Here is a 13,807-nt window from a genome sequence, read left to right as displayed (position 1 = left end):
GCATATGCTGCATCCATTTGGAATTGTCCTTCTCCTGAAATGCAAAATTCAACAGGATTTTCTGTCATAGGAGGTTTCCTGATTTCCCCCTGTGCAAAACCAGGCGGTGTCCATGAATCTGCCTTAGATCTCAAAGAGTCCAGCTGAGAAATTGCCCAAAGGAAAGGTTTTCTCCTTGAAGGGCAGGAGGAAGGAAAGGGAACATTTCTCATTTCCTGCTAAATGAGGATTTCCTTCTTTTTCTCTCCTAATTGAAACACTACAAAAGCTGCAGGGAGATAAAATCCAAATGCAGGATGGAGAAGAATGTTTTCTTTTCCCACACTATAATACCAGTGCCCCAAAGTACCACTCTAGCTCCTGCCACTCAACACTTCACAATGCAGGAATTTTCATTGTACCACCGGAGCGCACTCCCAGTAACTGGGCTCTGGGACAGTCCACTGAGGCCATCAAGGAATTGAAACAAATTTAAAGAAATTCTTAAAACCATGGTTCATAACCAAGTTTTCAAGATGTCACCTCTGATTCAATATGCCAATGGTCATTTTAGGACAGACATGCCCTGTACCTACCTGCATGTTCAGACTTCTCTTTGATGCTGCCGCTCGGTCTTGGCCTTGAGAAAGGGAGAACAAAAGCACATATGAGGAGGGAGAAAGAGAAGGGAGGGAAGAGGTGTAGCATGAGAGGAGGCAATCTTTCCTAGCTTGTTCACTCTGATGAAGGAGGAAATGCAAGAGACATCAAGCCAACAAGATGCAAAGCTGATTAATTGTCCTTAAGCTTTCAGTTGCTGCAGTCAGACAGAGCTGGCCAAGCTCCAGCTGAAACACAGCAGTCATTCTCCAACTTGCATCATAACTCCCCAATTGTGGTGTCTCTCCTTTTGAAACCTGGGGGGCTCCTACAGCCTCTCTGAAGCAGCAAAGGTTGCTAAGCTGAGACACGAGTCTGTATGGAGGGCAGCTACTTTGCTTCTGCTGACAAAGCTTGGCTTTGCCTGCTCATGCCTTGCGCTGGTGCCAGTCTCGTGCTACATGTGGTCAGAGCACTGGAGTGTTCTGAGAAGGATATTCCACCTCCTTGCTTTTTGAATAAGAAAACTACTTTTTCCAACTCAGCTGATAGCCAAGGATATTCAGATTGCACTTTCAAAGCCCTACCTAAGCTCTTCAATAGGAATGATACTCCTGAGTCCTTCTTTCTTCTTATTTATCCTTCTTTCTAACTCAGATAAGCATGACAGCTACATTTTATCACACATTTCCAAACCAATCTTTCCATCAGGTACAGTGCTAGAACTCTTCTCTAGCACCATGACCTCTTGGATTTTGAATCCAGGCCTCAATATTAAACACTGATTAAATCGTACATCTATAACCCAAAACTTCCCTGGAATCTCAGTTCACAGTGGAGGCCAAGGAAGATAGAAGTTATGCCTGACATTGTCTTTGGGATCCCTTCCCTTCCAAACAGATGCCAACCCACAGAGATGTCCAGAATCTGACAATAACTCCCAGGAGGTAATTGCTTTCCTAAGCTAGATTTCATGGCCTTTCTATTTGCAACTCCCACTGAGTTCTGGATTGGGTTTTATGTGCTGTTTATATTTCTCTTTACAACAAAGGAATGTTGCAACATGAACAACAGCACCCCGTGTTAAAAGTAAAAAAAGCAATACTAGAATTCGCAGACCCCTCTCCAGCAGCCAATATTTCTACAAGCATATGCTTGTGGGTGCTGAAGGTGGCAGTCACGGATTATAGTATTCTATCATCTTCAGGAGACAGACCCATGCAATACAGTTCCCAAATGACACCACAAACATTACAGAGGGAATCAATACCAAGCCCAGCAGAGGACCCATCTTCAGATGCTTTTAAGCCCTGCCTCCTCTTCCCCACCACCACCACCTCTCTGCCCTTGTGACATGAGGTGTGGGGTTTGACATGGAGCTGGATCATCACAGATGGGCCAAATGGTGAATACACAGAGGTTTGCCTAAATACATGGGAGACAGCTGACTGTGCAAAGGAACCTCACAAGATAGCAAAAGGGAGCTGAATTGCAGAGGGGAGCAGCAGACACCTTGGCTTACCTCATCTCCTGGGACTCTTGGACATCCAGCTGCACAGAGCTGAGCAGAGACCCTGCAGCACTGCCAACACGGGGACTGACTGCCTTGGGTATAGGGGGGATCAAAGGCAGCCCCAATGACCCCTTCTTCATATCCCCACCTCTGGGATACAGCAAGGATGCCTGGAAAGAGTGGTACACAGTGCTCAAATGTAGCATCCAGCCTTGCCCTCATTCATGACTCAAGACAGTTACACATGCCCTGACAGGAAAAGTCAATATCATATATAGCAGATTGTCCTAGGAAGGGGAAGGGTGGCATAGGAAAGGGAATTGGTGAGGGAGAGACCATCCCAGCAGGAATCCACATGGTTGGCATCAGCATGTTCTGCAGTGCCACTGCCTCCACTGGCCTTTTGGATGGTATGGGAATGGGTTCAGATCACTGTTCTCTCCCTGTCTCTTAGGCACCTCACAGCCAGTGCTGATCTCCAACCAAGTCTCCACAAAGCCATTCTGCAGGATGTCAGAACCTGCTTTTCTCAAGCCCCTCAATTCTTCTGCTGCTGCCCTTCCCTCTTACAGTTGCCCAGCAGCCTTTCAGCCCAGAAGCTGCTGAGCTCTCGCAATGCTCCGTGCTCTCCAGCTCCCACACCTCCATCATCTCAGGCTCACTGGCATTTAGGAAGTTCAGCAGAGCTCCCTGCCCTGCTGCTCTCTGCAAGGTCTCTGCTTGCCCAAGTTGCTCCAGGGCCCCCATGCCATGACCAGGAAGGAGGGTGGAGGTAGGAGGGGCAGGTGCACACCATTCTTTAAGTGTCCCTTCCTTTCTGGCACAACTAAAGCCCCAAATCAAGTCCTCTTCAAACTATAGTTAAAGGACCACATCCTGTCAGGGATACACTGGGCCCTTCCTCAGCAAGGCTGGAATCAAGTACATCAGCCTTTGATTGGACATTCTGTTTGCCAGAGCTGTTGCTCATTTGCCTCCTCCTGCACCCCATGGCAAACCCAGAACAACTGCAGGTGCTGGCCCTGCTGCAAAGGCAATCGTGTGCCTGGGCTTGGGGCTGCTCTCCCCATGGCCACCTCCCATCCCTTCCCTCTGGACAAAGCCATGCCAGAGCACACAGCTGCCCAGAAGCTGAAGAAATCTAGAAATAGCATCAGAGACAACTGTGTAGGAGGCCATGGCTGTACAACTCAAACGCTGTGACAACCTGGAACTGACTTTGCAGGACTGCCTGTTCCAGCAAACTCCTTTTTCCATCCCCACCAGACAGAGCTGATGGAAACCACCACCAAGACATAGACATGGTTCACAGATACCCGTGGGTTACTGAATGCAGGAGGATTGCTTAGCTGGAGCAGACAACTTTAGCAGCGCTGCCTTCTTGTTGGTGTTTTCTCAGCTACAAGACAAAGGAGCAACCATGACAGAACCCAGAAATCATTCAAAGCACTCTCCTGCTATAGATACACAGTGAGGACTTGAAATCTGCACTACACACCCATTTGCAAAGACAGCCTGAAGTGCAGAGTCCAGCTGAGACCTTCCTTTACTCAGGGGTTTCCCTTGCCTCACACCATAGGAAAAAGTCTCAAAACTCTGCCTGCAGCACATAATCTGAAAATCTATCACATGGACTTATCTTGGTCTTCTTACCTTATGCATTTTTCCCTCTGAATCCAGCTCCTGCTTGTTCTTACTGTCACTGGTGCTGCTGCCATTTTTCCCACCCTCCTGCTCCACACTGCAGATTTTAATTGGTTTAGAAGAAGGAGAGCTCTTCTGGATGGGAGGCAACAGTTTAGAGGGAGGGAGCATGGAGGGAGATGGCCGGAACAACTTGGAAAACATGAACCTAGTCAGGCCTGCAATGTGGAGACATAAAATAGAACAGAGGCTGAGATGCAAAGCTAAAGCATCTAAAGCTCCATATACCATGGAACACATTTCCTCAAAACTTCTAAACAGCTGCACAGGGAAACATGCACGTAACAGCAGCCACGTGAGGCAGGCCAGGGGCACACCCTGAGCCACTTCGCAGAGTAACCAGGGGAACTCCATGGCTTCTGGGCTGCTCTGGGACAGCAGGGAGCCCTGTGCTTCCCAGCAATGGCTCAGCTGCACATGCAGCCTCCTGCTCCTCTCCCTGCCCCACAGCTCAGCAGCCCTACAGCTCCACGGGGCACTGGCAGCAGCACAGCTCATGGCAGGGGGCACCTGCAGGGCACAACTGCTCCCTGCCAATGTGCACAGGCTCTCCAGGCTGGCACAAGACCCTTCCTCCCACCAGAGAGCGGCCCAGCTCCCACCTTACCTCGGTGGGAGGCTGAGCCATGCTCACAAGGGAACAAGTGAGTTAGGTGAACTCCCACCTGTAGAACCAATACATCTAATGGATGAGGCAACCAAGGGGTCTTTTTAGTTATTCAGAAAATTGCTTTGCTTTTATTTTTCAGGAAATTAGTATCACTTTAATTACTCTGAACAGTATGGTGCTAGCAAGCCAGGAAAGAGAGCTTCTACTGCATTGCTTATGTGTTTCTCATTGCCACCCCACTACTTAGGGATCTCTTTCCTTCCAAACAGCTGGCAACCCACAGTGGTCTCCAGAATTTGACAATTACACCTAGGAAATCATTCCTTTCCAACGCTAGATTTCATGGCACTTGTTTCTGTAACACCCACTCAGTTCTGGGTTGGCATTTGTTGGTTGCCTTTATTTCCTTTTGCAACAAAGGAAGGGCAGGCTCATGAATGATGGCAACCCACATTAGAGGTAAAAGATGCTTTGCCCTCCCCATTGCTTGTCCCCAGTATTCAAGGAGCCCATATCTGTAGGGGACACACTGGCTTGCAAACATTCTGTTTTTGCGAAGCTTTATTGCTTCATGGGTTTTGCTTCATGGGTTTTTTCCCTGCTTTCTTTCCTGCAGAGAACCCAAAACCCAACATAAGACCTACATCCAAACATTTCCGATCATTGCAGTTAAAAACAATTCCAAATTCGCTTGGTGGAAATGCCATAGGGCAGATCATCAAAAGAAGACCTTGCATAAATCTGTATTTCTTTATGCCTGTAGATGGAACAGGTCATTTGTAAAAGCACACCAGATAAGGAGTAATGATACAGCTCATTTCCAGTCCAGAACTAATCCAGCAAAAATGTCACCTTACTTATTGAGCAATACTTCTCCCTAGCTGCATTAAGCATTCCAACTGCATATCACCAATTAAGGAGTCATTCCAAAGGGCCTCTGCCCAGGATTTGGCAGAACTAACCCAGAGCAAAGGGGCCTGGGCATCTGATCCCTTTTTCTGCATCAGCACAACTATTTCTTCAAATCTCAACTCTCCTATCATGACATGCTCCAAAATGGCAAAGGAACAACAACAGGCTTTGCTGGAGGCTTTCAACTCAAAGGCATTGGCTGGCACAGACGCACCAGAGACCGCAGTTTGTCTGGCACAATTCTACTTGTCAGGGATCAGGCAAGGCAGGGACAGGGGGACAAGGCAGAAGGCATCTCCTCCCCCAGCCTCAGCCTGCAACACTGACACAGGCAGAGGCAGTGGGGCAAGAGATTTGCCATGGTGAACCTGCCATAGGTGGCTTTGGGCCTGTGCTGTCAGAGGATGACAAACTCAGACCCTGCATATGCTGCATCCATTTGGAATTGTCCTTCTCCAAAACTGGAAAATTCAAAAGGACTTTCCCTCACAGGAGGTTTCCCTATTTCTCCCAGTGAAAAACCAGGCAATTTCCATGACTTTCCTTCCGATCTCAAAGGGTTCAGCTCAGAATATACCCCAAGTTAAAGTCTTCTCCTTCAAGGGCAGGAGGAAGGAGTGGGAATATTTCTCATTTCCTGCTAAATGCTTTCTTTTTTTGGTTCTAATTGCAACACTAGAAAGGCTTCAGGGAGATAAAAGGCAGGCAAAGAATGGAGAGGAATGTTTTGTTTCCTGCAATGCATTTCCAGGGCCTCAAGATACCACTCCAGCTTATGCCACCTAAGACTTCACATTAGAGGAGTTTTCAGAGCATCCCCGGAGCATAATCCCAGTGACTGGGCTCTGGGACAGTCCACTGAGGCCATCAAGGAATTGAAACAAATTTAAAGAAATTCTTAAAACCATGGTTTATAACCAAGTTTTCAAGATGTCACCTCTGATTCAATATGCCAATGGTCATTTTAGGACAGACATGCCCTGTACCTACCTGCATGTTCAGACTTCTCTTTGATGCTGCCGCTCGGTCTTGGCCTTGAGAAAGGGAGAACAAAAGCACATATGAGGAGGGAGAAAGAGAAGGGAGGGAAGAGGTGTAGCATGAGAGGAGGCAATCTTTCCTAGCTTGTTCACTCTGATGAAGGAGGAAATGCAAGAGACATCAAGCCAACAAGATGCAAAGCTGATTAATTGTCCTTAAGCTTTCAGTTGCTGCAGTCAGACAGAGCTGGCCAAGCTCCAGCTGAAACACAGCAGTCATTCTCCAACTTGCATCATAACTCCCCAATTGTGGTGTCTCTCCTTTTGAAACTTGGGGGGCTCCTACAGCCTCTCTGAAGCAGCAAAGGTTGCTAAGCTGAGACACGAGTCTGTATGGAGGGCAGCTACTTTGCTTCTGCTGACAAAGCTTGGCTTTGCCTGCTCATGCCTTGCGCTGGTGCCAGTCTCGTGCTACATGTGGTCAGAGCACTGGAGTGTTCTGAGAAGGATATTCCACCTCCTTGATCTTCCAAGAAGGAAAAGGCCTTTTCCAACTCAGCTGATAGCCAAGGATATTCAGATTGCACTTTTAAAGCCCTACCTAAGCTTTTCAATAGGAATGATATTTCTGTGACTCATTCATTATTGTAATCACTCGGATAAGCTTGACAGCTACATTTCCTCAAACATATCCAAGCCAATATCTTTCCATCAGGTACCATCCTATAAAACTTCTTTAGAACCTTTCCCTCTTTGATTTTAAGGCAAGATCTAAGCATTAAACATTGATTGGCTTACACATCTATAACCCAAACTTCTCTGGGAGCTCATTTCAGACCGGAGGCCAAGAAACAGACAAGTTCCACAGCATGTTTACAGAGGCAGCACCTGACTGTCCAGACGCCTCTCCAGCAGCTAATATTTGGCAAAACGTAATTTTTGCGTGCTGAACTTGAGACTCAAGGATCACAGTATTCTATCATCTTCAGGAGACAGACCCATGCAATACAGTTCCCAAATGACACCACAAACATTACAGAGGGAATCAGTACCAAGCCCAGCAGAGGACCCATCTTCAGATGCTTTTAAGCCCTGCCTCCTCTTCCCCACCACCACCACCTCTCTGCCCTTGTGACATGAGGTGTGGGGTTTGACATGGAGCTGGATCATCACAGATGGGCCAAATGGTGAATACACAGAGGTTTGCCTAAATACATGGGAGACAGCTGACTGTGCAAAGGAACCTCACAAGATAGCAAAAGGGAGCTGAATTGCAGAGGGGAGCAGCAGACACCTTGGCTTACCTCATCTCCTGGGACCCTTGGACATCCAGCTGCACAGAGCTGCGCAGAGACCCTGCAGCACTGCCAACACGGGGACTGACTGCCTTGGGTATAGGGGGGATCAAAGGCAGTCCCAATGACCCCTTCTTCATATCCCCACCTCTGGGATACAGCAAGGATGCCTGGAAAGAGTGGTACACAGTGCTCAAATGTAGCATCCAGCCTTGCCCTCATTCATGACTCAAGACAGTTACACATGCCCTGACAGGAAAAGTCAATATCATATATAGCAGATTGTCCTAGGAAGGGGAAGGGTGGCATAGGAAAGGGAATTGGTGAGGGAGAGACCATCTCCCAAATTTGCCACCTCTCTCTTCCTGCTCATTTGTCTGCAATTGCAGCTACACTCCCAGCAGGAATCCACATGGTTGGCATCAGCATGTTCTGCAGTGCCACTGCCTCCACTGGCCTTTTGGATGGTATGGGAATGGGTTTAGACCACTGTTCTCTCCCTGCCCCTTAGGCACCTCACAGCCAGTGCTGATCACCAACCAAGTCTCCACAAAGCCATTCTGCAGGATGTCAGAACCTGCTTTTCTCAAGCCCCTCAATTCTTCTGCTGCTGCCCTTCCCTCTTACAGTTGCCCAGCAGCCTTTCAGCCCAGAAGCTGCTGAGCTCTCGCGATGCTCCGTGCTCTCCAGCTCCCACACCTCCATCATCTCAGGCTCACTGGCATTTAGGAAGTTCAGCAGAGCTCCCTGCCCTGCTGCTCTCTGCAAGGTCTCTGCTTGCCCAAGTTGCTCCAGGGCCCCCATGCCATGACCAGGAAGGAGGGTGGAGGTAGGAGGGGCAGGTGCACACCATTCTTTAAGTGTCCCTTCCTTTCTGGCACAACTAAAGCCCCAAATCAAGTCCTCTTCAAACTACAGTTAAAGGACCACATCCTGTCAGGGATACACTGGGCCCTTCCTCAGCAAGGCTGGAATCAAGTACATCAGCCTTTGATTGGACATTCTGTTTGCCAGAGCTGTTGCTCATTTGCCTCCTCCTGCACCCCATGGCAAACCCAGAACAACTGCAGGTGCTGGCCCTGCTGCAAAGGCAATCGTGTGCCTGGGCTTGGGGCTGCTCTCCCCATGGCCACCTCCCATCCCTTCTCTCTGGACAAAGCCATGCCACAGCACACAGCTGCCCAGAAGCTGAAGAAATCTAGAAATAGCATCAGAGACAACTGTGTAGAAGGCCATGGCTGCACAGCTCAAAAAGCTGCGTCAACCTGGAACTGACTTTGCAGGACTGCCTGTTCCAGCAAACTCCTTTTTCCATCTCCACCAGACAGAGCTGATGGAAACCACCACCAAGACATAGATATGGTTCACAGATACCCGTGGGTTACTGAATGCAGGAGGATTGCTTAGCTGGAGCAGACAACTTTAGCAGCGCTGCCTTCTTGTTGGTGTTTTCTCAGCTACAAGACAGAGGAGCAACCATGACAGAGCCCAGAAACCTTTCAAAGCCCTCTCCTGCTATAGATACACAGTGAGGACTTGAAATCTGCACTACACACCCATTGCAAAGACAGCCTGAAGTGCAGAGTCCAGCTGAGATCCTACTTTGCTCACCTTCTTCCTTAGGCTCACACCACAGTTAATGGTCTCCGATCTCTGCTTACAGGACATAAACTGAAAATCTGCCACACAGGACTTATCTTGGTTGCCTTACCTTATGTGCTTTTCCCTCTGAATCCTGGTCCCGGTTGTTTCTAATATTGTCCTCCTTGTAGCCAGTGCCATTTTTCCCATTGTCCCGCTCTCCTCTGGACATCATATTTGACTTGGTTGAAGGAGAGCCCTTCTGGATGGGAGGCAATGGCTTGGAGGGAAGGAGCATAGAAGGATTTGCCAGGGAAAACCTCTTGGCAAGAGGGTAGCCAGTCAGGCCTGCAAAGTGGACACACAAAATGTAACAAGAGGCTGCAAAGCAAAACAAAAGCATCTGAAGCTCCATGTTTCATGGAACACATTTCCTGGAAACTTTCCTGGAAACTTTCCTGGAAAATAGCTTGAAAAGGAAACCTGCTCCTGCCATCAGCCCCTTGAGGCAGGCCAGGGGCACACCCTGAGCCACTTCCACAGAGCTCCCAGGGGAACTCCCTGGCCTCTGGGCTGCCCTGGGACAGCAGGGAGCCCAGAGCCCTGTGCTTCCCAGCAATGGCTCAGCTGCACATGCAGCCTCCTGCTCCTCTCCCTGCCCCACAGCTCAGCAGCCCTACAGCTCCACGGGGCACTGGCAGCAGCACAGCTCATGGCAGGGGGCACCTGCAGGGCACAACTGCTCCCTGGCAATGTGCACAGGCTCTCCAGGCTGGCACAAGACCCTTCCTCCCACCAGAGAGTGGCCCAGCTCCCACCTTACCTCGGTGGGAGGCTGAGCCAGGCTCACAAGGGAAGAAGTGAGGTTGGTCAATGCCCACCTCTATCCCAGAATCAACATGTCTAATGGGTGTGGCACTTAAGGGATATTTGATATTTTTAAAAACAATTGTTTGGTTTTAGTTTTCCTTAGACTGGCCTGTGTTTATTTCCTCCAAACTCTATTGAGTTAGCAAGTCTGAAGTGAAAGGTGCAAGGATCCAATAATAACAGGGGAATAAGGATCCCTTCTAGAGATTGGCTTTGTCAAAACCCAGGAAAGACCCTCACAGCGACGAATGCTATTTCTGCAAGCTACAGAGACCTCTCAGCATGCAGGCAGGCCTTGCTGGGGTTTTTATATTATCCTGTCATGCTCAGCGTTGGACCCACCCAATCACCAAGCAGAGGAAGAACAGGAAATTTATCAGTAGTGAGACCCAACATTGATGGCAAAGAAAGAAGCAGAATTTGCATCACATGACCACGTTGTAATTGTCATGGCCACAGTCCCTGTCCTGGCTGACAGTATGAGTGATTTGGCTACTGTCAAAAAGCAGGAAGCAGAGTAAACTAAAGGTAGAATGTTGTGATGCCAGGGCTGTCCTTGCAAGATCACCTGTAGCTCACAGCCACCAGCTCTGACACAGAGCCAGAACTGACCACCATGGACCAATTTTCCCGGAAATCTGGTGGAATTTGTCTCCATTTGACTCGGGCCTTTCAGCTCCTTTCTATCCTCACCTTTTCCTTCCGTGGTCTTTCCTTTTGCAGTAAAATCCATCTTTGAACCCGTGCTTCTGTCTTGCAGAAGTACCTGGGGTTGAATTTGGGAACTGTCTCGGAGCAGACGGCGATAGGAGCCCGGTCCCCAGCCCTAGAACAAGGTGGGGTGACTCCAATCGCCAGCAGTCGGCACAGACAGGCAGAGCCAGACGTGTCTCCTGCCACTGTGTCCGTGTCAACCACAACCTTCACAGCCCCTTGCGGGGCTGCCCCTTTGTGACGCGCTGGCCCGTGGTTCTCTCGTTTCCATGGCCACAGAGCCCCCACCCCAGCTCCATCCCTTTCCCTTCCCTTCCCAAGGGCAGCCAGCCCTGGGCCCGGCCAGGCCAGGTCAGAGGGTTTGGCACTGTCTAGGAAGTAGCCGCTTTCCTAAGCTGCTTTTCAAGGCCTTTATTTCTGTAATTCCCACTCCGTTCTGCCTTGCAGCTTGTTGGTTGCGGATTTTGATTACTTCTCTTCACAACAAATAAAGTGGTGCCTTCCCCTCAGCAGCCCTGGGGATGTTCCTATGTGAAGCCATCTGTCTCACACGGTTTTAGACAATTTAAAACAGAACACTATGGATAAGCCGTCTCCTCTGAAGTGTTCCAACAATCCCGTTTCCAGCAAGAGGAAGTGAACAGTAAGAGATAAAGGTGGAAAAAAGGCCTGCCTCACCGCCCACACGGCCTGGGGGAGAGACAGCTGGGCCCCGATCTGGCAAGGGCCCCAACCTCGGCTGCTGGGCAAAGGAAAAGGAAAACCACCAGCCCACCACTAACATTACGTACAGCAAACGCCAAAAAACAACCTTACAACCAAAAAACTCATCTCCGCTTTCTGGCCGGGCCCTACAATCCCAGCCCGGCCCCAGTGCGGCCTTAGAAGGCTCCTTATGGTAAAGAGCTCCGGCCGCCCCACCTAAAAACAATCACAGAACCCTCTCCTGCCCTGGCAAAATATTAACTTTTTCACTGCCCAAAATATGACTTTACAAATACTTTATTCTCTGTCCTGTGGAAAAAAAAAAAAGAGAACCGAAATGATAATATGTACAAAAACAGCACAAAAAACACCAAAATCAAAGTATGAGAAGAGTCAAGTCTCAGCTGAGGGAAGGAAGACATAGACTGAAATTCTTCCCTTTTTTTATGCTATAGAAAAGCATCCGTTGTTTCCCTATAACACATAAAAAAATATGGGGTGGATTAAAGATTCTAACTCTAGATGTAAGAAGAAGCGTTGGTGTTAAATTAAATCAATGTTAAAATTGCTGTAAGTGCCCTAGGTTTAAATAGTGAAAAAACCCCTGCTTCTCCCTAGGGAAGAAGAAGAAAAACACCCTCTATTTTTAAAAGTGGAGTAAGCTTTTGTTTCAACTATTATAATCCTTTAAGTGTGCCTCATAAGTTGATATGGTCCTCAGTATTAGTTATGAATTAAAATGTTAGTTGAGAAAAAAAATATTACATAATAACCAGATCTCTATCCTCCCTGACGGCTAAACACTAGAACAGCAAGACCACTTACAAATGGTTTCTTATGAAAAAATCTCTATAGGCTGAAGAATCTCCTCTCTGAAAGAAACAAGTAAATGACTATTTTAGAAATGGTAAACTAACTGAGTTGTTCTTTGTATGCTGTCAATGTAAAAAAACAAATGTGTGGAAAGAAGAAGAGTAGTCTGAAGTTTTATTCTAATTTTTCTTCTTCTTTTTTCCCCTATAGTTTCTGGTAATAAAGTTTGTCTTTGTACCATTTAATGCTAAACCTGTTTTATCTTCCTCCTAATCCTATCTCACAACTAAAAACGTTCAAATTAACAATCCAAAACCACTACACTAAAGCAGTATCTCCACCCAAACTCAAACTGAACCCAAAACACCCCACTGTGGAGACCCTAGAAGGCATTCCCTAGTTAGGAAGACACGAGAGGCTTCTCTCATAGCAAGCCCTGTTCTGTTATGCCAATGTAGCCCTGTTCTGTTCCCTGGGCCAGCCCCCTGCCCTCTCCCTGTCTCTCAGGCTTTTGGTCACTCCCACCCTGTTTCCCTGTTGGCTCCCATGCCCTAACCCCACCTTTGTGCCACCCCCATGTCTCCTAGTAAGTGCTCCCTGATGCTCCCCCTGCCCAGGACACCCATCTGCTTCAACCTGGACCCTCACCCCGACGTTCCCCTTTGTCTTTGCCTCTGACCCTGGACTATCCACTCAGTGGCTGAAATAAACATCTCCGTGGATCCCATACAAAGGCCCTTGCTGCTCCTTTACCTGCAACCATCTTAACAGCTATCCAGGCTACAACACCTGGGGAGACAAAGGAGACAAGAAGGATGTCCCAGCTCCCAACATTTCCTTTATCCCTACAGTAGCTGTACTCCAATTACTGCATACGAGAGTTTTACTTGATCCCTTTAATGCCAAGGGACCATGAAGGACTTGAACCTTGTTCAAGTCCAGCCTTGCCTGCCTATTTTGGAGTGGAGGGCAAAGACGCAGACAACTTTGGGCGGGGGTAGAGCTGAAATTGCATTTTGCTGCTTCTGATTTCCTCCCTGCTTTTGCAGCAGAGGGACATCTTTGTCCCTGAAAACCACTCTCCTTTCTAAGTGAAATGTGGGCCTGGCTACCAGCTCCAGGTTCTTGAAGAGACTGCTGCGGTTGGCAACAGGAATTGTTGCTGAACTTTTTGTGTTACTTAAACCCCCCCACCCATTCCACCAAGTGGATGAGGAAAGAGGCAAAGAGATTTCGGTGGAAGAAGGGAGGCCAAAAGCTTGAAAAAAGGATGAAAGAAATGCTCCGATGATGATGATGATGATGTTAGTAACAAGAATGATTTATTTTTGGCAGCAAATGAACACCCGCTGCCGTCCAGCCCTCCCAGACTGGCAGGTCGAGCGGTGCCGTTTCCATGGCATGAGCTGCTGGTAGCCTGGGGACAGAAACCAGAAAGCCACGGTCAGTGGCAGCAGGCTCCTTTCCCCCCTGTCCCACCACGGCCTATGCTCAGGCCAGGCTGCTGGCTGTGCTCAGAGCCCAAACCTCC

The 13,807-nt window shown here is 48.4% G+C and overlaps 1 protein-coding gene across 1 annotated transcript in view; it reads right to left on the bottom strand.

The window, feature by feature from the left end:
• Window positions 1-9,409, bottom strand: part of LOC134042041 (serine/threonine-protein kinase prk-2-like) — a 47,391-nt gene extending 37,982 nt beyond the window's left edge. Inside the window, exons 1-2 of the mRNA XM_062489114.1 lie at window positions 9,305-9,409; window positions 9,196-9,246 (exon numbers count right to left, since the gene is read on the bottom strand). Of these exons, the coding sequence (XP_062345098.1) occupies window positions 9,196-9,246; window positions 9,305-9,409 (156 nt within the window). The remainder of the gene's footprint in view (window positions 1-9,195; window positions 9,247-9,304) is intronic.
• Window positions 9,410-13,807: the final 4,398 nt, after the last annotated feature.

Source organism: Cinclus cinclus, chromosome 3 (assembly GCF_963662255.1).
Source record: "Cinclus cinclus chromosome 3, bCinCin1.1, whole genome shotgun sequence".
Lineage (NCBI taxonomy): Eukaryota > Metazoa > Chordata > Aves > Passeriformes > Cinclidae > Cinclus > Cinclus cinclus.
The sequence above is the reverse complement of the archived record's forward strand: the minus strand, read 5'-3'. Positions and strand labels throughout refer to the sequence as shown.